Source organism: Dasypus novemcinctus, chromosome 15 (genome assembly GCF_030445035.2).
Source record: "Dasypus novemcinctus isolate mDasNov1 chromosome 15, mDasNov1.1.hap2, whole genome shotgun sequence".
NCBI classification, from domain to species: domain Eukaryota; kingdom Metazoa; phylum Chordata; class Mammalia; order Cingulata; family Dasypodidae; genus Dasypus; species Dasypus novemcinctus.
The window spans coordinates 12945620-12971258 of record NC_080687.1 but is presented as its reverse complement, the minus strand read 5'-3'; the positions used below and the strand labels follow the sequence as shown (position 1 = coordinate 12971258).

General features: G+C 37.0%; 1 protein-coding gene across 1 annotated transcript in view; it reads right to left on the bottom strand.

Annotated features, from left to right (window-relative positions):
• LOC101414600 (phospholipid-transporting ATPase IB-like) overlaps positions 1-25639 on the bottom strand; it is a 207597-nt gene that overhangs the window by 19379 nt on the left and 162579 nt on the right. Inside the window, 3 exon segments of the mRNA XM_058276906.2 lie at positions 4260-4338; positions 9530-9652; positions 16737-16811. Of these exon segments, the coding sequence (XP_058132889.2) occupies positions 4260-4338; positions 9530-9652; positions 16737-16811 (277 nt within the window).

Here is a 25639-nt window from a genome sequence, read left to right as displayed (position 1 = left end):
GCGATACGTTGTCCTTTGTGGCTGGCTTCTTTCACTTAGCGTAATTTTTAAGGTTCATCTCTGTTATAGCATGTATAAATACTTCATTTCTTTTTTGACAAATAAATTTCCACTAAAGATAGAGCACATTTTATCTATCCACTCATCACTTACTGGGCATTTAGGTTGTTTCCCCTTTGGGGCTATTTTGAGTAAGTCTGCCACGAACATTAATGTATAAGTTTTTGTGCAGATGCATGTTTTCATTTCTCTTGGGTACATGCCTAGGAGTGGAACTGCTGGACCACTGGGCAACTCATTGTTTAACCATTTAAGTAGGAAATGCCAGTTTGGTTTCCAGAGCAGCTGCACCATTTTACATTCCCACAAGTGTATGATGGTTCCAGACCCTCCACATCTTCACCGACATTTGCTACTACCTGTTGTTTTGATTATTGCCACCCTAGTGGAGGTAAAGTGGCATCTCATTGTAGTTTTAATTTGCATTTTATTAACGATTAATGATGTTCAGTATTTCTTTGTGTTTTTGGTTATTTGTATATCTTTGTTGCAGAAATGTCTATTCAAATCCCTTGTCCATTAAAAAAAAAATTCAGTCATTTGTTTTTTTATTGTTGAATTGTAAGAGTTCTTATATATTCTGGATACAAGTCTGTGTCATGTATTTTTAAAATATGGTGTTCCATTCTGTGGTTTGTCTTTACAATTTTTAGATGATGTCTTCTGATACACAAAGATTTCAATTTTGATGAAGTCTAATTTACTTAATCTATTTACATTTACTATTATTGGTTTAGATGCATTTGCATCTGCCATCTTACTTTTTGTTTTCTATAGATCTCATTTCTTTGTTCCTATATTCCCCCTTTACTGCTTTCTTGTGGGTGCAGTAAGTGAATATTTCTGCTGTAGCATTTTGAATTCTTTAATGATTTTTCACCATATATTTTAGCTATTTTCTTAGTATTTATTCTAAGGCTTACATTATACATCTTATCAGAATCTAATTCATAGTCATACTAACTTTATTCTAGGGACATAGAAATGTCATTCCTATATAGTCCTATTTCTTATTCCCCATATTTGTGCTCTTATTGTTGTACATATTACATACTCAAAATTATATTGCTATAATTATTTTAAGCAATTTTATACCTATTAAGGCAGCTAAGAAAAGAAAGGAGATTAAGTATATATTTAAAGAATTTGTTTAATTTACATTCTTATTTATCATTTCTGGTTCTTTTCATCTGGTATCATTTCCTTACTTGTATGCACTTTGAGCCACCCACTTCTTTGTGCTGTTATTGTCAAATATATTAAATTCAATATGCAATAGGCTCAACATTACAATTATGCACATATTGTTTTAAACAACTGCTTTTCAAATCACAGAATAAGTATGCATTTATACCGTCTTGAATAATTATACTTTAACAGTACTCTTCTGTTTTTATGTGAATTTGAATTTCTGGGTAATCTGGGTTTACTTACCTTAAGCTTGAAGAACTTACTTTATTATTTTTTTGTTAAGGCTTGTCTGCCAGTGACAAATTCTTTCCATTTTTTAATTTGTCTTAGAATTTCTTAATTTCACCTTCATTTTTTCTGGGCATAATATTGTTGGTTGATGGTTTTTTCTTTCAGAACCTTAAATATGCCATCCCACTGTCTTCTGGCCTCCATTGTTTCTGATGATATTTTTGTAGTTGCCTTCTATGTGATTTTTCTTTTACTGCTTTCAAAATTTTTTCTTGTTGGTTTTTTTTCTGGTACCAGAACTGGAGATTGAACCCAGGACCTCACACTTGGGAAATTGGTGCTCAACTACTGAGCCACATCGGCCCCTGAATTGGTTTTCATTTGCTTCGGTTTTTTTGTGTTTTTTTGTGTTTTGTTTTTTTGGTTTTTTTTTTTAGGGAGCACTGGTAACCAAACCTTGGACCTACCATGTGTGAAGCAGGCATTCAACCACTTGAGCCACATCCACTCCCCTCAAAAGTTTTTCTTTGTCTTTGGTTTTAGCATTTGTACTTTGAAAAGTCTCAGTCTGGATCTCTTTGCATTTATTTAACTTGGAGTTGATCTTGGATAGGTAGATTATTGTTTTTCAGCTTTGGTGCTCCCTTTTCTTCTATATTGCTTCCCCCCATGGACAAAATCTTTAAGCCACTATTCTTGGCACTGGATGGAGTAGTAGTCTCTGGTCTTTTTGACTTGACTCTCCCAGTGTAGAACTCTGATCTACAGGGAAACTGAGGTGAAAGTAATCAGAACCCCAGTATCTTTAGTCTACTCTGACGTGGGTAGAACCTCTATCCTCTAGGTATGGCTGATCTTATGGACATACTCACCAGGAGTTTAACCTCTTCAACACAGCATTGGAGGGAATGAGCAATGCTGGTGTGCTACCCTCTGTTTGATATACAGTAAACCTTGATTGCTAGCTGAGAGGAGATGGAGCCTAGTCTTCCTGGCCACACATGTCTGGAATCTTCCTGGAGTGGAGTTTCCATCAAGCTACGCTGAGGTGGCCTGGAGGGAAGAAGTGAAATGTGGCTCAAATGCAACATACTGTCACTATTCTTACCAAACTGTAGTCAATTTTCTTGAATAAACGTTTGTTCATTTGCTGTGTGCCCTTAGGAAGATTTCCTAAGAGACTTCATATAGCTTTTTTTAAAAAAAAAAAAAGTTTTCACCATTGTGGCACCTTGCTATGGTTTATGAATTCCAAAAATAGATAATGGATTGTATTTACAAACTAGTCTATTCCTCTGGGCATATTAGATTGTTTTGGATTTAGAGGTTTCACTTTTGCTTGATTAAATAATGATTAAGGCTTTGATTGGGCCATGTCAGTAATATGCCAGTAGGACCAAGGGGGCAGGGACTCACAGAGAAAACTACATGGCAGAGGAGTTGGTTGGAGTTTTGAGCTGGATCCCTGGGAAGTAAACATGCAGGAGAAGAACAGAGGAATAGAGATGGCTCCATAGACATGGCAGAGGCTCTGGGAAGAGAGAGAGCCTGATAATCTACAACTGACCTTGTGGAGAGAGCTGAGCCCAGAGAGGATTGAGCCCCGGGAGAGAGACAAGACTTACCCCAGCCTACAGCTGATATTGGAAGAAGCTGGGACCATGGAGTCTTAAGAGGAAGAGGAGGCTAAACTCTTGCAGACATTGGCAGTCATCTTGCTACAACATGTTGCAACAGATTTTGGTGAGGGAAGTAACTTATGCTTCATGGCCTGGTAACTGTAAGCTTCTACCCCAAATAAATACCCTTTTATAAAAGCCAACAGATTTCTGGTATTTTGCATCAGCACCCTTTTGGCTTACTAACGCAAAACCATATTGCTTGTTTCACTGCCATCACAAAAATTGAACTGAGTGTTCATAAACATTTTTGTTGGTGTTATTTATAAACTTTTGACTTTGCAATTTTTATTTTTGTCAGGTGAAATTTTGCTCCTTTTTAAAGGGAAAATCCCAAGAAATATAATGGTGGACTCATTCTTTTAAATTCAAATAAACAAACCACTCAAACTCATTATTTTGCATTTACGTATGACCAGAACAAAGAACATGTTCCTAGAAATACCCAATAAAATTAAATCCATAATAGGAAAATAACTATATTTTACACCTTAATTTGTAGTTTATGAAAATGTGAACTGTTGCATGCCAATAAAATACTTCATAAATACACGTTTTAATTCTGAATGCATTAGACACAAGCCAGTTTGGAGAAATACTTAATACTCAATTGTATTTGAAATGTTGTATGTCAGGAAAAAGAGAATTGGTCTGATAATAAGCTATAAGTTTACATTCCTTCTAAGATTTTGTGTTATACTCTACACTGAAATATGAAGTTAGGGAAGTGAAAATAAGAAATAAAGTACATAAATTTCAAACTCACTAACAGGGGACATCTATCATTTATTAGAAATACTGTGATTTCCATCAAACTTAATGACTAAAATATTTATTGTATATTAAGATTGAAGGCACTGGTTCTCAATTTATATGTCAGAGGCAGAGAAAATGGATTCTAAAGGTCAACCATTAAATTTTCAAATTACAATCTGTTTACCAAAGAAATGCCTAATATTAGATTTAGGTGAATATTTTGTTTTCTCTAAATGCTGTATCTTCCGGTTCTTTCTGGGGTCTCATACACACTTGTACAAACATCACCTCTAGTAAGAATAACATTTTCTTTGCTGATATTTGACACAATGAATCCATTACCTTGCCCTAGCATTTGTGTGGGTAACCAGAACAGAATGAAGGAGTGTACCAAAGCACTCATACACTGAATCCAGAACACCTAAAAGAAAACCAACCAAAAAGTTCAAGGTCAAGATATTTTGATCTTGATATAAATCTAAAAATATGTGATATTAAAAAGTATACTTTCTGTGTATATCACAGTTACAAAGCTAAAATATTATTCTTCAAGATTGAAAATAATAAATATCACTATTCTACCTGTGAAATTGTAGGGTATATTATTTGAGTAAAAAATTTATTAAATGAAAAATGTGAAACTCATATGGGATTTATTTTCCAGTGAAACAGAACAGAATAATTTTCAAAAGAAATTATAAAAAATAATTTCAATCTTTAAATTATAGTACTTAAAATATAATTTTATTCCATATTTTATATGATATGCTCTGTTCCTTTTCATCTACACACACACCCAGGTCAAAATAATTTATTTTTCACTATGCTATTTATTAACAGAACTTTTATCCTAAAGGAACTTCAGGAACTTTTATCCTAAAGGAATCTCAGTATTATGAAATCTCTAGGGTCAATCAAACAAGGTACACAAAGGTTAAGAGATGACAGAACAACAACAACAGACTAGAGAAGAAATTAGTATGGAAAAAAACACATATCTAGCCTGAGACCCAGAATTTTCCTGGAGTAAGGCAATTCTTAGGAAATAATATAAAAAACTGGCTCAAAAATAAAGCTAATGCCACACTAGAAAATCTCAAGCTTCATGGGATATTGGATAGGGTATATAGAAAGTTCTACCTCCATAATAAAGAATAATTATCCTAGACAATACTCTTCCTGTCCTACCTAACAAATCTTAAAAAATCAGACCTAAAAGGATCAAACATATGCTTGTGTTCCAGAGAAAAACTCAAGAATATTTATAGGAATACAAAAATCTCTAGTACTCAACTATGTGAAATCCACAATGTTAGGAATCTGATCAAGAATTAAGTCATATAAGAAGGAGATATATATATATATATATATATATATATATATATAAAACATAAGGAGATACATAAATCAATCAAATCCAAACCCAAATAGAGTTATAGAAACCACAGACAAGGACACTGAAATTGCTATTATAACTATGTTCATATGTTCAAAATGTAGGGACATGGAATATATGAGAATTATCCAAATAGCTCTAGATATGAAAGCTACAATATATGATTTAAGAAAACATACTGTATAGGTATAATGGCAGATTAGACATGCAGAAGTAAACTTGAGAACAAAGCAATAATTTTATTAAAAATTAAAACCACAGATATAGGGACATTTAAAGACAAAAATAGCTTCAAGAGGATTGGGGCAATTTCTAGTAATTTAATGTATGGTAAATGGAAGTGCAGATGGTGAAGACAGAATAAGTCAGAAAAATATTTGAAGAAATAATGGTTAAAATTTTTCTAAATTTGATGAATACTATGAAACTAGGGGCCTAAGACTAAACATTTTAGGCTTTGGGTACCATATTATTTCTGTTGCCACTATAGAACTCTGCTAGTATAGCAAAGCAGCCATAGAAAATTTGTAAGCAAATGGGAATGGTATATTCCCATAAACTTTTAAAAATAAAAACAATCAGAGGACTGAATTTGGAAATAGGCAATAATTTGCTGACTCTCTTGCTATGATCCTGAAGATCAAAATAAGCTCAATAAGTACAAGCTCCAAGAATATGAAGAACTAATCATAAACAAATTGTTCAAATCCAGTGATAAAGAAAAAAATCTTAAAGGCCACCAGAGGGAAAGAGAGACATTATGTACAGAGGCAAAAAGAGGATGACAGCAGATTTCACATCAAAACAATGCAAACAGAAAGACAGTGGAATTCACTGAAAGAAAAACCTATCAAACCAGAATTTTATACCAAGCAAAATATCTTTTAAAAAATGAAGGTAAAATAAAATGTTTTCAGATATACAAAAGCTAAAAGAATTCACTGCCAGTGGAATTGTATTACACAAAATATTAAAGGAAGCCTACTTGGCAGAAGGAAAATGATAGCAGGTGATAATAGGAATCTACACAAAGGATGGAAGATCATCGAAAAGGATAAATATATGGTAAAGATATAAGATTTTTCTGTTACTATTTAAATTACTTCAAAAATGTTTTAAAAAGCAACAATCCCCCAAGTGCAATGGCAAAGACCAAAAAAGAAGGAAGGTCTAACAATGAGCCCTTGATACTAATGACTATGCTTGTGAGCCTGTGCACCTGAAATAAGAACAAGGCCTAGAGCTGCAGGATGCCTAAGAGTTACCTCCTGAGAGCCTCCATGTTGCTCAAATGTGGCCAGTTTCGAAGCCAAACTCAGCATGTAAATGCGTTGCCTTCCCCCCAGCATGGGACATGACTCCCAGGGATGAGCCTCCCTGGCACCGAGGGATTACTACCAAGTACCAGCTGATGATATAACTAGAAAATGACCTTGAATAAAAGGGTCAACTCGCACCAGCAGAATATCTCAGTCTACATATAATACCAGGAGTTAAAAATGCTTTTTGACCTGAATCAAGGGGGAAATGGAAAGGACAAATGAGTTTATATGGCTATGAGTCTCCAGAAAGAACCAGGAGGTTATCAGAGGGGTTACCCTTATGCACACCTCAGCAGAGTCCCAGAGACAGATAAAGTAGATACAACCCCAGGTATTGGTTCTTCTGAGGGCTACAGGGACCCACAGGTTTTATGGTCATGGCAGATGGAGTTCAGTGCCATCTCAGTTGGCCCACTTTGGAGTTTGTATTTCTGTGTGATGGAGCTGGACTCAGATGTGATCTTTGTCCACCAGTCTCTCCTGTTACTTTTACCAGAACTGTAGTTGGTGCTGGGGTTTAATGTATACCCAGGGCACCTGAATCTCTGGACTGACCATGTGATAGCCAGGCCCTGAGCCTCAACAGACTTGTAACTCCTACATTCTGGTTTATTGGACTTACCCCACTCATCTAACATGGAGGTGAAGAAGGTCAACCACCACACCAGGGAGCCAAGAGCACCTACAACTGAAAGCAGGAGAATTGCATCCAGCATTCATGGAATCTAAGCCCCCTCTTGATATAGATGTGGAGTGGACACAACCATTCTAAGGTCCGCAGGATGGAGGAATAGAGTATGAATTAGAGTGACTTACTGATATTCTATTCATGAACTATTGTGATTAGTAATCGAAGAAAATGTGGCATTGGTGTGGAGAAAGTGGATGTTGGCTGCTGGGGGTAGGGAGTGGGAGGAAGAGATGTGATGTGGGGGCATTTTCGGGACTTGGAGTTGTCCTGGCTGGTGCTGCAGGGACAGTTACTGGACATTGTATGTCCTCACATGGCCCACTGGGTGGACTGTGGGAGAGTGTGGGCTATGATGTGGACCATTGACCATGAGGTGCAGCGGTGCTCAGAGATGTATTCACCAAATGCAATGAATGTCTCATGATGATTGAGGAGGTTGTTGTTATGGGGGGGAGGAGAAGGGTGAGGGGGGTGGGGGGTATATGGGGACCTCATATTTTTTTAATGTAATATTAAAAAAATAAAGACAAAAAAAGAGAAAAAAATGTTTAAAAATATTAACAATGTAGTTTTTATATATATGTAAAAGGAAAATGAATGACATCAATAACCCAAAGGTCAGAAGGAGAGAAATGGAAGTATATTATTGTAACTTTCTTATACTATACGTGAAGTAGCTAACAAGTTAGCAAAAAATGAAGTCATAAAAAATAATACAAAAGAACAAATAAAAACAGGAAAAGGAAAACAAAGTTCAGATTGGACAAATAGAATATTTATAACAAAATGGTTTAAATCTAGCCATATCAATAAATACATTAAATTGGAATGCTTTAAATATTCCAATTAAAAGGCAGATATTTTCAGATTGGATTAAAAAAAGCAAGACTATAAGCTGCCTATATGGAAGCCATAAATAGGTTAAAAATACAATGATGGGAGGAAGAGATGAGATGTGGGGGCACTTGTAGGACTTGGAGTTGTCCTGGTTGGTGCTGCAGGGACAGTTTCTGGATATTGTATGTCCTCCCATGGCCCACTGGGTGAAATGTGGGAGAGTGTGGTCTATGATGTGGACCAATGACCATGAGGTGCAGCAGTGCTCAGAGATGTATTCACCAAATGCAATGAATGTCTCATGATGCAGGAGAGTGTTGTTATGGGGGGGAGGAGTGGGGTGAGGAGGGGTGGGAGGTATATGGGGACCTCATATTTTTTGAATGTAACATTAAAAAAATAAATAAAGTCAAAAAGAAAAAAGAAAAAAAGTACAATGATAGAAAAAGACATACCATGCAAACACTAAGAAAATCTAAAGTAATTATATTAATATCAGACAAAGTAGATTTCATAGCAAGATTTATTACCAGGGATAAAGGGGTCAATTAATATACAGAATATAATAATCCTAAGCATTTATAAACCTAATAACAGAACAAAATACACCAAGGAAAACTTCTAAGGGAAATAGACAAATTCACAATTATGGCTGGGAATTTCAAAACCTTTCAATAATTGATAGGACAAATGGAGAGAAAATCAGTGGTGGATATAGAAAATTTAAATAAACAACACCATCACCAACTTGATCTAATTAGTGCATTCTTTTCAAGTGAAGATGAAATGTTTAGAAGACAGACTGTATTCTGGGCCACAAAATAAGCCTCAGTAAATTTAACATGCCTGTGTTTCTTCCAGCTGTCTGTATTTTTTAAATATTTCACATAAGATTGAGATGCAGAAATAGGGTTACTCATAATTAACAATGTATCTTATTGCTTTCACAGTCTGTAAAATCCCTTTAACTCCTGAACTCAACTCCTATAATCTGAGGAAGAGTCATTCCAAGGGAATTTGGAGCAGCATCTCATCTAATGCAGACCTTCGTCCCTCTTTTGTCCTTCCCAGGACTTCCCCATTGCACAACGTACTTCCTGAAGCTGTGCGGTACAGTCTGTGACACTGTACATGTAGCTTGGTAGCTAGGACATGTAGCTTGGAGCTTGCTTCTTTTTCACAAAGATTTTTCTCACATACCATTATTTGAACCCCAGATCCCTGGATATTCTGGCAGAAAGATCACACAGGGCTGTAATTCCTTGTGTTTTAAAAATTATTGTTCATAAAACATCAGAAAAGGAAGAGACAACAGATTTACTTGGAGTGAATTTGAGATGAAAGACATGCAAAACTTTCTTTTTACCTTGGTGTTGAAAATTTTCTTTCCCTGAGAAATCGTATAGAGCTGTGGATACTTAAGCAAGCTCTCCTGACTGCAGCACTTTTCAAAGATTCCCAGAGTAAAAGGTGGTAACGAAGTGAAAATCTACACAGAAAAAAAGGTACGTTAAAAAGACCTTTAGTCTGTACCTGCGTTAGTAATATTGTTTTGACAATGTACTATGATTATTAAGATATCATTGGGAGAGTGAAGGGTAAGTGGAACTTTCTACTATTTTTGCAACTTCTGATCAGTCAATCTAGTTAAAAATAAAAATTATTTACAAAGGAGCTATTGAGTTATATTGATTCCAACTGATCTACCAAATCATAACTTAATTTTTTGATTGGGCCAACCCTTTGATTCAGTGACTTCTAACTATGTAAATTTTGCTTTCTGGACATGAAATGAATAAGCAACTGGATATTTACATAATAGACATAATACAGGCTAAATGTAGAAATAATAACATCTATATTCCCCCATAAGGAGAAGCTGTTTTGTAGATAGTTCAGCTGCTAGAACTGGGCAAATAGTAGGAACTCAGTAAATATTATTAAGGAAATAGGCTAAATTTTAAAAAATGTACAAGAATTATTTATCTTTTGAATATCATAGTCAGAAAAAAAGATGTTTTCAATTAATTTATTATTTGAATATTTATTGAACAACCATTATACCAGAAGCCATGTTAAATGAGAAAGGCATAGTCTCTTAAAGAGCTAGGAGGGATCCTTATAACAGGAGGCATACTATTAGGAGAAAAGTAAGAGAGGGAGGAGGCAGAAAGGAAGGGAGGAGAGGAATATGGAGAGCAGGAGCACTGGAGGATGGAGAGGGGTTATAAAAAAGACTTCTGAGAGGAAGGACATTTGAGCCCATCTTACTTTCCTACAGCTGCTGTAACAAATTACCACAAACTGGGGATGACTTCAAACTACAGAAGTTCAGTCCCTCACAGTTCTGGAGACTGGAAGTTTGAAATCGCAGCGATGGCAAGGCTCAAGGGGAGGATCCTTCTTTGCTTCTCCCAGCTTCTGTGGTTGCCAACAATCCTTGGCATGCCTTGCCTTGCAGCTGCAACACTTCACTCTCTGCCTTCACTGGCACATGGCCTTCTTGTACCTGTCTCTGTGTTTGCTCTCTTCTTGTAAGGGTTTATGAGGTTAGTGATAATGGTTTTAAAGTGAGAGCAGTCAGAATGGTTGTACAGTCATACCTTGGAGATATTGTGGGTTCAGATCCAGAGCACCACAATAAAGCAAATATCACAATAAGGCAAGTAACATGAATCTCTTAGTTTCCCAGTGTATGTAAAAGTAATGCTTACACTATGCTGTACTCTACTAAGTGTCCAATAGCATTATATCTAAAAAATAAACAATGTGCATACTTTAATTTTAAAATATGTATTGATAAAAAATGCTAGCCATCATTGGAACCTTCAGCTAGTTGTATTTTTTTTTTGCCTTGAATAATGTAGGATCTTGCCTTGACGCTGCTGACTCATTAGGTACTGGTTGCTGAAGGTAGAGTGGCTGTGGCAATTTCTTAAAATAAGACAACAGTGACATTTGCCTCATCAGTTGACTCTTCCTTTCACTTGAACAGCTAGAGGCCATTGTAGGGTTATTAATTGGCCTATTTTTAATATAGTTGTGGCTCAGGGAATAGGGAGACCAGAGGAGAGGGAGAGAGATGGGGGAATGGTCAGTTGGTAAAACAGTCAGAACATACATATTTACCATACGTGAGTTTGCCATTTCATATGTGTGCAGTGTGGTGCCCCAAAACTATTACAATAATTACACTAAAGATCGCTCATCACAGATGACCCTAACAGATATAATAATAAGAAAAAGTTTTAAATATTGTGATGCAGAGACATGAGGTGAACACATGTTGTTGGAAAGATTGTTCTGATAGACTTGCTCAATACAGGGTTGCCACAAACCATCATTTTGTAAAGAACCCATTATCTGCGAAGCACAATAGAGCAAAGCATAATAAAACAACATATGATGGCATGTGGATATTTTCATAGTATATTGCTGTTATTGATTCCTAGTTTTAATTTTTTATGGTCAAAAAAACATGTTCTGTATGATTTTAATCCTTTTAAATCTATTGATACTTGTTTTATGGTCTAGCATGTGGTATATTTTAGTGAAAGTTCCATATATGCCTGAAAAGACTGTAGTTTGCTGTTGGGTGGAATTTTCTAAAAGTGTCAATTAAGTCATGTAGGTTGATAATGTTCAAATTTTTCCCTACCAAGAAGAGTATTGAAACTTTCAATTGTAGGTGTAATTCTATCAGGATTTTTTAGGAATGCTATGTGTTCTTGATAAATTGACCCCTTTTACAATTAGGAAAGGTTTCTCTTTATTCCTGGGTATATTTCTTGTTCTAAAATCTCCTTTTTCTGCTATTAATATATAGCTTCTCCAACTTTCTTTTAAATACTTTTTACTTGACACATAATTTTCTATCCTTTTCCTTTTGACCTATCTGTGTCTTTTTATGTAAAATAAGTTTAATGTAGAAATTATACAGTGGGCTCTTGATTTTTTATGCCAAACCTGACAATCTCTGCCTTTCAACTGGATTGTTTAAACCATTTGTATTCAATGTAATTATCATTGTGGTTGTGTTTAAATCTACCATTTTCCTATTTCTTTTCTATTTGTTGAAACTATTTACCTTTTGTTTTATTTCTTGCCTTCTTTTAGATTAATTGTGTATTTTTTTAATATTTTACTTTTATCTCCACTATTGGCTCATTAGTCATATCTTTTTTAGTAGTCCCTAAGGTCATAGTACATATATGTAATATATCACAAAATTCAAATACTATTATTCTATTTCACACAATACTGTTGTGAGGTTATGAAATTTTGTGTGAAATAGAATAATAGTATTTGAAAACAGTATACTTCAATTTCTTCCTCCCATTTTTGTTTTATAGTTATCATACATTTTAATTCTACAGAAACCATAAGTCCCACTATGCATTATTATTTTTTCTTTAAACAGTCAACTATCTGTTAAAAAGACTGCATGCAAAAAAGTCTCTTATATTTGCCTTCATAATTAACATTTTCTGGTGTACTTTATTTCTTTGAGTAAATTCACATTTCTTTGTGGTATATATTTTTCTTTTGCTTGAAGAACTTTTACCATTCCAGTATTGCAGGTCTTTTGATGATGAATTCTCTCATATTTTCTTGATCACCTTAATTTTTTAAAAAAATATTTATTTTATTTATTTATCCCCCTTCATTGTTTGCATTTGCTGTCAACTCTCTGTGTCCATTTGCTGTGTACTCTCTCTGTCTGCTCATCTCTTTAGGAGGCACCAAGAACTGAACCCGGGATGAGGTTGTAGAAGAGAGGCACTTAATTACCTAAGCCACTTCAGCTCCCTGGTTTGTTGTGTCTTTCACTGTCTTTCCTCTCTGTGTCTCTTTCGTTACACCATCTTATTGCATCAGATGTGTGCCTGCCCGCTGCACCAGTTCACCTTGTCCAGAAGGAACTGGGAACCAAACCCAAGACCTCCCATGTGGTAGGCAGAAGCCCAATTGCTTGAGCCAGATCCAGTTCCCCACCTTAATTTTTGGAAGATGTTTTTGCTGGGTATAGAATTCTGATTAATGGACTTTTCTTTCAGAACTTTAAAGAACTGTTCCATTGTCTTCTGGTCTGCATGATTCACAATAAGTCAGCTCTATTCTTATCTTTGTCTTCTGTGTATAATGTTTCTTTTTTCTCTGATTGCCTTAAAGGTTATTCTGCTGGTTGCTGACTTTCAGCAATTTGATTATGAAGAGACTTTGTGTGTTTTTCTTTAGGTTTATTCTTCCTGGAATTTGTTGACGTTCTTAGATCTGTGAATTTATAGTTCTCATCATATTTAACAATTTTCAACCATTATTTCTTCAAATATTTTTCTACCCCTTCTTCTTTTGAAACTCTAAGTGCATGAATATTAGAATGTGTGATATTGACCCAGAGCAAAATGAAGCTCTGTTCATTTTATCTTTTTTTTTTCTCTGTTCTTTATTGCTTTCTTCTGAAGATTCTAATCAAATTGTAAATCATCCAGAAAAATTTTCTTTCCAGATGTTGTTTTCTAATCACAAATTTCCATTTGGTTGTTTTCTAGCTTCAGTATCTTTCTTCATAATATTCATGTTTCCATTATATTCTTGAACATGTTTTTAAGATGTATAATAGCTGTTTTAAGCTCCTTTAAATATTAGCTCCTTCATCTTAATAATTTCTGTGTCTATTCTTATTGATATTTTCATCTGCTTGTGGGTCTTATTTTACTGTTTCTTTGCATGCCTATTATATATATTTTTTTAAGATTTTTTTTCCCTCCCCCCTATTGTCTGCTCTTTGTGTCCATTCACTGTGTGTTCTTCTGTGTCTGCTTGTATTCTCATTAGGCAGCCCCAGGAACCAATTCTTGGATCTTCCAGAGTAGGAGAGAGGTGATCATTCTCTTGTACTACCTCAGCTCCTTGATCTGTTGCATCTCTTATTATCTCTCCTCTGAGTCTCTTTTCATTGTGTCATCTTGCTGCGCCAGCTCTCTGCATGGGCCAGCCCTCCTGCATGGGCTGGCACTCCTGTGTGGGGCAGTACTCCTGGGCAGCACTCCTTCAAAGGGCAGTCTTCTGTGCAGGCCAGCACTCCCTGTGGGCCAGCTCGCCACATGGGCCAGCTTGCCTTCACCAGGAGGCCCTGGGCATCAAACCCTGGACCTCTTACATGGTGCAATAGCTTGAGCCACATCACTTCCCAATTATCTTTTATCATATGATGAACATTGTGAGTTTTGTATTGTTGGGTGCTAAATTTTGTCTTTTAAATATTATTTGACTGTATTCTACTGGCAGGTAACTTGCAAATCAGTTTGGGTCTTCTGAGGCTTGCTTTTAAGTTTTCTTACAGTGAGGCCACAGGAACCTTTATTATGGAACTTATTTACCCTTACTATTGAAAGTATAGAATTAACTTTATAGGAGGCCTGTAGGAGTTATAGGTGGCCTTCCAACTCTGACTGGTGGAACTATTCCCAGTCCTGAATGAATTCCAAAAATATTTCAGTGTATTGTTTCCCCAGTTTTGCGGACTTTTCTCATGCATTCACAGATCAGTCCTTAGCCAAAGGCTCAATGGCAGCCTCCTGCAGATATCTGAGACTCTCAGGGATCACGGTCTTGAGCAAGCTGTTGTCTAATACCTGAAAATTCTTATTTCATACATTTTCCTGATAGGAGAGCAATTCCTGTAGCAGTTACTCATTCCTAAGCAGAAGCAGTAGTAACATGTGACTTCTGATTTAAATTTAGTTATCAGATAATCACTCGGAACCTATCTCTGGCACAGTAACTATTTGAAATGCTCTGACCTCATTTTTTTCTATCTGTAAAATATGTATAATAAGAAGGGATTTAGCAAGTAAATAATATTAATAAGTCATTATATTTTATCTTAAATTGGTGACTAATTTTGTATCCCCTGTATCCTCATTTAATGCTTATAAAAAAAAAAAAAAAGACAAGCTTCTGTGTTTCCCTTTGTAAAAAAGTAAGATCCTGGGAAGTGGACTTGGCCCAGCGGTTTGGGCGTTCGCCTACCACATGGGAGGTCCACGGTTCAAACCCCGGGCCTCCTTGACCCGTGTGGAGCTGGCCCATGCGCAGTGCTGATGCACGCAAGGAGTGCCCTGCCACACAGGGGTGTCCCCGCGTAGGGGAGCCCCACGCGCAAGGAATGCGCCCCCTAAGGAGAGCCGCCCAGCTCAAAAGAAAGTGCAGCCTGCCCAAGAATGGCGCCGCACACATGGAGAGCTGACACAACAAGATGACACAACAAAAAGAAACACAGATTCCCGGTGCCGCTGATAAAGATAGAAGTGGTCACAGAAGAACACACAGCAAATGGACACAGAGAGCTGACAACTGGGGGGGCAGGGGGGAGAAGGGGAAAGAAATAAATAAAAAATAAATCTTTAAAATTAAAAAAATTTTAAATAAAAGAGTAAGATCCTATTGACCAGTATCTGTCACTTATGCATTCCTAAGTGACTTTTCTGACACAGAGGAGAGATTCTGCTATTCCCTACTTCTGTTCCCTATGAAACTTTGAAAAAAGTTGACAGGTGTTATCACCAAGACCCTGGTAGAGACACCTGTACATATGATCTCAGCTCATTGAAACAGGTTCTAAGCAAATATATGTGGCATCTACACAAACTGTAAATATTCATAGCACTTGACTTTTTTTATATTATTGAACACTCAATGACCTTTTCTCAGTGACTTCCACCTGTGTGCTCTGTTTCAGAACTCAAGCTCATACAAGACACAGAATTTTAGGGGTTAGGGCACAGAGCCTGCAAAACGTATTGTGATTGTGATAATGTAGTGCAGGAGGCAGTCACACTACAGTCTCTGGGGATCCGATTTTTATGCTAGGTCTCCCTAACTTACAGCCCTTGAAGTGGAATAAAAGTATAACAAATATAAAGCAAAGCAAGAATGAAAAGGTAATGTAACAATAAGCCATTTAGCCTTACTTTTTAACTTGTATCTAGGTTTTAAATTCTGATCAATCAAGTAATGGCATGGGACTGTATATTTAAAAGTCAAAACAAAACTCCATGACAATGGAAAATAGTATTTATTATAGGACTTGGGATCAAAATTCACCATTTAGTACAGAGAGTATAGAGGGTAATAATCTTCTAGACAGACACATTGTCTACCAGGAGGTTTAAAAGGACACCAAATTATACTGTAATCTTATGTACATATATAAACTTAGATAAATCAGAATTATATTTACCAAATGGACTGGGTTTAGGTAGAGTTCAGAAATCTTCACTCCACTTAAAAGCATAAAAACATTACACAGGCATAGAATAAAGAGGCTTCAGATATATTATCAAAATATATTGGGTACAAATTTCCTGTAGTTACTCTAGAATGATCTGGTATGATTGAAAACACATGTGCAGAGTTTGACTCCTGCATGGTTTGTTGCAGCAAAAAAGCTCTGAAGATGTATACATCTATGTATACTGATGATTGACTTAGATACTTCCCAGACATAAACAGTAAAGGAATGTCACTGAAGTTCTGCATGTTAGCAAGGAGTGACAGAGAATGCTTACCACATTGTACAAGCTGATGCACCAATTTTCAAATAAAATCTGCCCAGAATACCCATTAACAAAGGTGAACCAAAGCTGAAAGAGAAGACAAATGAAACTTTATATCAATACTGACCTAAGTATATCCATGTATAAAAAAGAAATGGGACAGAAGATATACCCTCTTAGCTCTCAGACTGCCACACAATAATTACTGAGGACCATATAATTGCTATTTCATAAATTATAAATTTCAAATATCATATATTAATATTAAACTTATGGATGTATTTCTGAAGTTAATGGCATACACCTTCATAAAAAATATTACTTTCTTACAAAAGGCCATTTGAAAACAATCTCCTCAAATTGGCTAATAAAGGGTTTATTGTATGTTTTCTATGGACACAGTTACCACAAATATCCTTTCTCTATTGAGGTTTATTAATAGTCTTAACCAGTTTATACTGAACACTTAAAATATGCCAGCCACAGTCTGTTACTTTAAATGAATTACCATATTTAGCCCTCATAGCAATATTATAAAATCAGTTCAGTTGATTCTGATTACTTGGAGTAGTTATGTTCCATCAAGTTACCATAAATAATTGATTAGCAAATAATAAATCATTGCTCCTAGGGCAAATATAAAGTTAGGTCCCTTCAAAACTCTGGTCACATTTCATTAATTGGTCAATACATAAACTTACTTTTCTGTGAGTTTCTGTTTATAGACATCTTATGTAATATATATATTGATTAATTAACATTGAACGCATGGCTAACAGCAATGTAATTCATGCCTAAACAAAGCTTATCTAACACATTTTCTCTGTAAGGCACATCATGGCCTTCTTGTACTTAGGAACACTAGACAGCACTTCAGCATTACACTTGGGCATCAGAAAACAGAAAACTCACCAACAAAAAGTACAAAATGCAAAAACATGGAACTCAATATACTGCAAAAAGGATACTTGTTTATGGACCTACAAGCTGAAACAAGAAAATAGAGCATTGCTTGTTTGCCTCAGCTGGAAATGTGCATGTTGGGCAACAAATTTTTTGTTGCTCTGTGTACGTTCATGAAAGCTGACAAAAGTGCCCTGAGTGTTGGTTTGGAAATTACAGATGAGTTTTAGTGAGTGAATAGGCAAATTTTCAAATACAGAATCATGAATATTGAGGAATGACTGTATTATGATCTCAATTTAAGAATTGTGGAAACTAGGGTTCAGAGAGGCTAAATTATTTACTCACATCACACAGTTAGTAAGAGGCAGAGACAGGCTAAAGCCCAGATCCATCTAATTCTGAGACCATATTCTTAAAACCCTCTTTTACAGGTGTAGCAGTTTGATATTATTGATGAATTCCAAAAAGAAATATTGGATTATGTTTGTAAACTGGTCTTTTCCTCTGGGTGTATTAGAGTGTATTGGATTCAGAGGTTTTATTTTTACTTGATTAAGTAATGATTAAGGCTTTTGTTGGGCCATGTCAGGAGGAGAAACTGCACCACAGAGAAGGGAGGCTGGAGTTTTGAGCTGGAGTCCTGGAAGTAAGCACACAGAGGAGCAGAGCAGCTGAGCCTGGAGAACCCAGGGAGAGAGACAGAGCTGGTCACCTGATAGTCTACAGCTGACCTTGTGGAGAAACCAGGGGTGCTGAGCCAAGAAGGAAATGAACTCTGAGAAGAGAGGAACCCAGGAAGCCTGAACCCTGGCCGATTTTGGCAGCCATCTTGCTCCAACACGTGGTAAAAGACTTTGGTAAGGGAAGTAACTTATGCTTTATGGCCTGATAAATATAAGTTTCTACCCCAAATAAATACCCTTTATAAAAACCAACCAATTTCTGGTATTTTGCATCAGTACCCTTTTGGATGACTTATTAGCCAATAGGTGATTTGTTAAAAATGTACTATTAATAAGATTTCATATAGTTAAAATAATACATTAGAAAACGTACTCTTCAGCTACACTTCATAGTTTATGCAGCTGTGAACATGAGTTCCATCTTTTCAACTATGAGAGGTAGTCTTTTTTTTTTTAAGATTTATTTATTACTCTCCCCTTCCACCCCCCACCCCAGTTGTCTGTTCTTTGTGTCTATTTCATGTGTTTTTCTTTGTCTGCTTCTGTTGTTGTCAGCGGCACGGGAATCTGTATTTCTTTTTGTTGCGTCACCTTGTGTGTCAGCTCTCCGTGTGTGCGGCGCCATTCTTGGGCAGGCTGCACTTTCTTTTGCGTTGGGCGGGTCTCCTTACAGGGCGCACTCCTTGCATGTGGGGCTCCCCTACACGGGACACCCCTGCGTGGCAGGGCACTCCTTGCGCACCTCAGCACTGTGCATGGGCCAGCTCCACATGAGTCAAGGAGGCCCGGGGTTTGAACTGCGGACCTCCCATGTGGTAGACGGACGCCCTAACCACTGGGCCAAGTCCGCTTCCCTGAGAGGTAGTCTTTATATGCATGCAATTTGGAGTCAGACATACCTGTGCTTAAATCCCAATTATATCAGTTCCTAGCTCTCACTGCTGTGTGAATCTAGTAGACAAGTGAATTGGCCTCTCTGACCCTCAGTTTCTCAAAAGATTTGGAATTTTTAAATAAGGTATATGAAAATGATTATTATAGTGCCTGATGTAAATATTTATATCAATAAATGTTTTTTGTTAATTAACCACATGTCATAGGTAAGTACTAAAATTTTAAAAATAAGCCTCAAATCCTTTCTAGAATGAATTGGAATTATCAACAAAATGTATTTGTAAAATATGACCCTTACTCTGAAGTTTAATAGATTAAAAATAACCATACTAAAAATTAGATGATAGTGAAATGCAGTTTATGATCAAGTATATTTACAAGATCCAAGACAAAGGTTTATGGGCCCAATTCATCCAAGTTGTTGAAAGACACAAACACTCCCTGAAAAATTTTCCCAGTCAGTAGCTAATTACCAGGTAATTCTAGACCAAATAAGACCAATATCAGAAATTATATCTCTCACTTGAAATACCACTCTTGACTACAACATGTCTGTGAGACTTTGGCAACTTCTTTAAATAGCCAGGGACTTGGAAAGATGATCATTGAAAGAATTTTCAAGAGCCAATTGTAAATGGCACTGGTTATTAGGTGCAGGTGCTATCATGTTGAAGCCATGAGCAAAGGCATTCTGAACCTTTACAACTCAATTTCACTCTTTATTGAAGCAATACTTTATTAGGTAATTAGATTTATGCATTTCATTGAAATAACAACAAAAAATGAAAGAAGAATTCTAAAACAAATGGGAAGATTTTCTGCTAATCTTAAACACACAAACATGACTTTGTTTACATTTTCACAAAGTTCCATTTGATGATATGGGGAAAATGACAAAGCACAATATTTAAAATTTCTTGTTTGTTTTTTTTTAAAAGATTTATTTATCACCCCCCCCCCCCCCCGCCCTCCTCCCACCCTGCTGTTTTTGCTGTCTGTGTTGTCTTCTCATCTCATTTTCTCTCCTCTAGGATTCACTGGGATTTGATCCTGGAGACTTTTGATGGGGAGAGAGGTTTCCTGTCAATTGTGCCACCTCAGTTCCCAGTTTCTACTGTGCTTCACCTTGACTCTCCCCCTGTCTCTCTTTTGATGCATCATCATCTTGCTGTGTGACTTCCTTGTACTGGGCACTGGCTCACCACACGGGCACTTGTGTGCGCACTGCCTTGCCAAGTGGGCACGCTTTCTCTTCTTCTTTTTGCACCAGGAGGCCCCAGGGATCGAATCCAGGTCCTCCCATATAGTAGGCAGAAGCTCTATCACTTGAGCCACATCCACGTCCCCAAATTTGCTCGTTTTTGATGTTATTTATTCACAGAATGCATTATGGCTTTTTAACATACTATAAATTCTGTCTTTCAAATTAGTTAATGCATATCCAAAAGGTAAGTATAGGCCAATTTCTAGACATATTGTCATTTTGAATAACCCTGATGTAGTAAAATAGATATGCCCACACAAATGTGTCCCACTATCAAAAGACTGACACAATCCCTACATTGGCATGTGTAGTTAATTGGATCTTAGCTGTTTATAGAAATTATATTTTATTCTTTCAGGTGTATAGAAAAAGTGTAAGTAAATGAGTCAAAAACTGGGAAAGTCAAAGTTTAGTGACGTTAACTTGGACTTGGTGAGTTTGTAGAAAATTTGTCTAAGTGTTCTGGCTTTTCAAGTTCCTCTCATTTTCCTCAAATTAAATATTATTTATGAAAAAAACTGAACCAAAGTCATTAAGTGCTCACTTTATTCCTTGGAAAAGAATCCACTTTCACTCTACTTGTCTTCTGACTACCAAAAAAGTACTTTCAGAAATCTTCAACAAAATATCAAATCAAATCAATCAATGCATTAACAGAATTAAGCACCACAAGCTAGTGGGATTTAGTTCTAGTATACAGGGCTAGTTCAATATTTGAAAATCAATCTTTGTAACCCAACATATCAAATGCCAAAGAAGAAAAGTTCATATGATCATATAAAAAAATCATTTGACAAGATCCAACACCAATTCATAATAAAACTCTCAGCAAATGAGGAACAGAATATTTCCTCACCTTGATAAAGAGCATCTACAGGGAAGCAGATGTGGCTCAAGCAATTGGGCTCCTGTCTACCAAAAAGGAGGTCCAGGGTTCAATACCCGGGACCTCCTGGTGAAGGCAAGCTTGCCTGTGTGGCAAGCTGGCCCACGCAGAGTGCTGCCCCATATAAGGAGTGCTGCCCTGTGCAGGAGTGCTGGCCCATGCGGAGAGCTGATGCAGCAAGGTGATGTAATAAAAAGAGACACAGAGGAGTGACAATAAGAGATGCAACAGACCAGGGAACTGAGGTGGTGCAAGAGAATGATCCCCTCCCTCCAACTCCAGAAGGTCCTGGATCGGTTCCCAGAGCCACCTAGTGAGAATATAAGCAGACACAGAAGAACATATAGCAAATGGACACACAGAGCAGAAAATGGACGGAGGGGGAGAAATAAGTAAATATATCTTTTCTTCTCTCTTTTTTTAAAAGAGTATTTACAAAAGCCCTATAGCTAGCCTCATTTTTAGTGGTGAAATCCTGAAAGCTTTATCCCAAAGATCAGGAATGACTCAAGCATGTCCACTCTTCTTCAATTCCAATGAGGAGGTCTAGCTGGAGAAAAAGGCATACAAATTGGACAAAAGAAATAAAATTGCCCCTATTTGCATATGACGATTGCTTACATAGAAAATCCCAATGAATCTATTTTTTAAAATATTGTTTTGTTTTGTTATTTTTTTTTAAAGATTTATTTATTTCTCTCCCCTTCCCCCCCACCCCACCCCACCCCAGTTGTCTGTTCTGTGTCTATTTGCTGCGTCGTCGTCTTTGTCCGCTTCTGTGTTGTCAGCGGCACGGGAATCTGTGTTTTTTTTGTTGTGTCATCTTGTTGTGTCAGCTCTCTGTGTGTGTGGCACCATTCCTGGGCAGCCTGCACTTTCTTTCGCACTGGGTGGCTCTCCTTATAGGGTGCACTCCTTGCACGTGGGGCTCCCCTACACAGGGACACCCCTGCGTGGCAGGGTACTCCTTGCATGCATCAGCACTGCACATGGGCCAGCTCCACACGGGTCAAGGAGGCCTGGGGTTTGAACTGTGGACCTTCCATGTGGTAGATGGACGCCCTAACCACTGGCCAAGTCTGCCGCCCTGTTTTGTTGTTTTTAAAAGATTTATGTTATTTATTTATCTCCCCATCCCCCATTGTTTGTGCACCCTGTCTGCTCTCTGTGCCCATTTGCTGTGTGTTGTACGTGACACCAGGAACCAAATCTGGGAACTACCATGTGGGAGAGAGACGCTTAATCACTTGAGCCACCTCCACTCCCTGCTGTGTTGTCTCTCTCATTGTGTTTCCTTTTTGTGTCTCCTTATTGCATCATCTTGTTGCATCAGCTCACCATGCCAGCCTGTTGTCTTGCTCATCTTCTCCAGGAGACACTGGGAACTAAACCTGGGACCTCCCATGTGGTAGGTGGGAGCTCAATCTCTTGAGCCACATCTGTATCCAGAATCTATTTTTAAAACTCCTAGAACCAATAAGGGAGTTTGGTAAGTTTACAGGATACAAAATCAATGGATCAGAGTCAAGACTCCACAAACAGATTCACATAAATTTGTCCAATTGATCTGTGACACAGCAGCAGAAGAAATTTAATGGAAAAGGATAGACTTTTCAACAAATGGTTCTGAATTAATTGGACAATCATGGGCAAATAGTTAACCATAATCTAAATATCACAACCTAGGCTAAATATGGCTCATACATGTAAATGTAAACATAAAACTTTTAGAAAAATACACAGGAGAAAATCTTCAGAATTTAGGGTTAGGCAGAGTGTTTTAGACATGGCACCAAAAGCACGATCCATAAAAGGAAAAATTGATCAATTTTACCTTGTCAAAATAAAAAACTTTTGCTCTAAGACCAAGCTAGATACAGGGGAAAAATGTTTTTGTTCCCCTGTATATAGCTTTTTTCTGACAAAGGAACAGTATCTAGAATAAATAAAGAGGTCTCAAAACTTAGTTAAAAAAATCCATACAACAATCCAATCAGAAAATTGGTAAAAGACATAAACAGACATTTTCACAGAAAACCCCATATAGATGGAAAATAAGCACATAAAAAGTGTTCAACATCATTAGCCCTTAGGGATGCAACTTAAAACCACAATGAGATATCATTATATACCTACCAGCATGGTTAGAAAAAATGATGAGAATACCAAATGCTTGTGAATATGTGGAGAAACTTTGGAAAATAGTTTGGCAGTTTATTGTAAAGGTAAACATATAACTACCATATGACCCAGCCATTCCGCTTTTGGGCATTTGTCCTGGAGAAATGAAAACTTATGTTCACACAAAAGCCTGTAATGAATGTTCATAGCAGCTTTTTCCATAATAAACCAAAACAGAAATAATTCAAATGTCCTTAAACAAATGGTAGTACATCTGTACTATGTGGATTAGTCAGCCGAAGGGGTGCTGATGCAAAGTACCAGAATTCTGTTGTTTTTTATCAAGGGTATTTATTTGGGGTAGAAGCTTACAGTTACCAGGCTGAAAGACTCCCATCAGGGTACTGTAAGAGGCACTTTCTCACCCAAAGTCTGTTGCCACATGCTGATGCAAGATGGTGGCAATGTCTGTGAGAGTTCAGCCTTCCTCCTTCCTCTTAAGGCTCCACGGTCCAAGCTGCTTCCATTCTCAGCTGTAGGCTAGCATCAGGCTTGTCTCTCTCCCCTGGACTTCTTTTTGGGCTTTCTCAGCTGTTCAGAGCTCTGGTTTCTTCAGCTGCAAACCATCAGGTAAACAGCTTGGCCCTCTCCCTGGGCTCCAGCATCCAAAACTAAACTCTCTGTGTTCTCCTTCTCCATGTTTTACTTCCCTGCCTTTGCTTGACCATCATTTATGTAGCCCACAAAGGGGAGGAGGGGCAGACTCAAACTGAGTCACCTAATGACGTGGTCAAATAAAAGCCCTGATCTTGGTTTCATCAAGTAAAAGTGAAACCTCTGAATCTAATGCAATCTAATATGCCCAGCAGAACAGACCAGTTTACAAACACAATCCAATATCTATTTTTGGAATTCATAAACAATACCAAACTGCCACACTATGGAATACTACTCAACAATAAAAAGGACTGAATTATTGATACATGCAACAACCTGAATGAATCTTGAAGGGAAATATGCTGCATGAAAAAAATTCAATTTCAAAAGATTACATACTATATGATTCCAATTTTACATCATTCATGAAATAGTAAAATTATAGATATGGAGAACATGAGTCATTTCCAGGAGGTAGGGATGAGTCAGGCTGGTGAAGAGATAGACTGAGGGACCTTGTGAAAATGGAACACTTTTGTATCTTGATTGTCATGGTGGTTACACAAATATGCACACGATAAGATTGCATGGACCCATCCCTACACACACACACACGCACACACACAAATGAGTACCTGTAACGCTGGTGAAATCTGAATGAAGTCTGTGGACTGTGCTAATGTCAATTTCCCGGTTGTGTTACTGTACTATAGTTATACAAGATGGTACCTTTGGGGGAAACCTGGATGAAGGGTACTTGGGAGCACCTCGTAGCCTTGCACATATTTTTTGCAACTTGTTCAGAATTCAAAATAAAAAGATTAAAAAATATATTTTCCCAGCCAAACTTACAGCTTATACAGGTATTTTTAAGTCAGGATGGTGGCTAGATGAATCATTATTTACCTTCCTCCCATCTCTCTAATGCATCACTCCCTAAAGAGAGCATATTTTTTAAGAAGTGATCATTGCATAACAAACAGATTATATGAAAAATGCAGTTAGAAAACTTATTTGGTTCATTTTAAGAAAAAATAAGAGGGACTTGGATTCCTAGAGCAGTGTTGGCATTCCTTCAGAGGCCCCGGAGCTGTGTGAGAGCCCAGAGTGCCAACAACTGATAGGAAACCCTGTCTGTTTTCTCTGCAAACAGGAGGAGGTAAGCAGTGACAAATTAATTTCCTTAGTGTAGAAACAATGCTAATTCAAAGGATTTCTTTTTGCATTTATTTTAACCACCAATGCTAAGTATATTATATATAGAGAGAGAGAGAGAAAGGCAGTGTATTTGTAAAAACAAGGAAGTGTTAGGAAAGACAGAAATAGATTCATCATAAAGATTTTCCATGTCAATAGGAGCACAGCTAAAAGAGCCTAGAGATTTCTGTTGTGCTTAGTCACTGCAGGATCTACAGCTGATAGAGAAGCACTAAGTTCCAGAGTATTTTTACCACAGATTATGCTGATGATCATCATGATGTCAGAACATCTCTTTCATTATTGC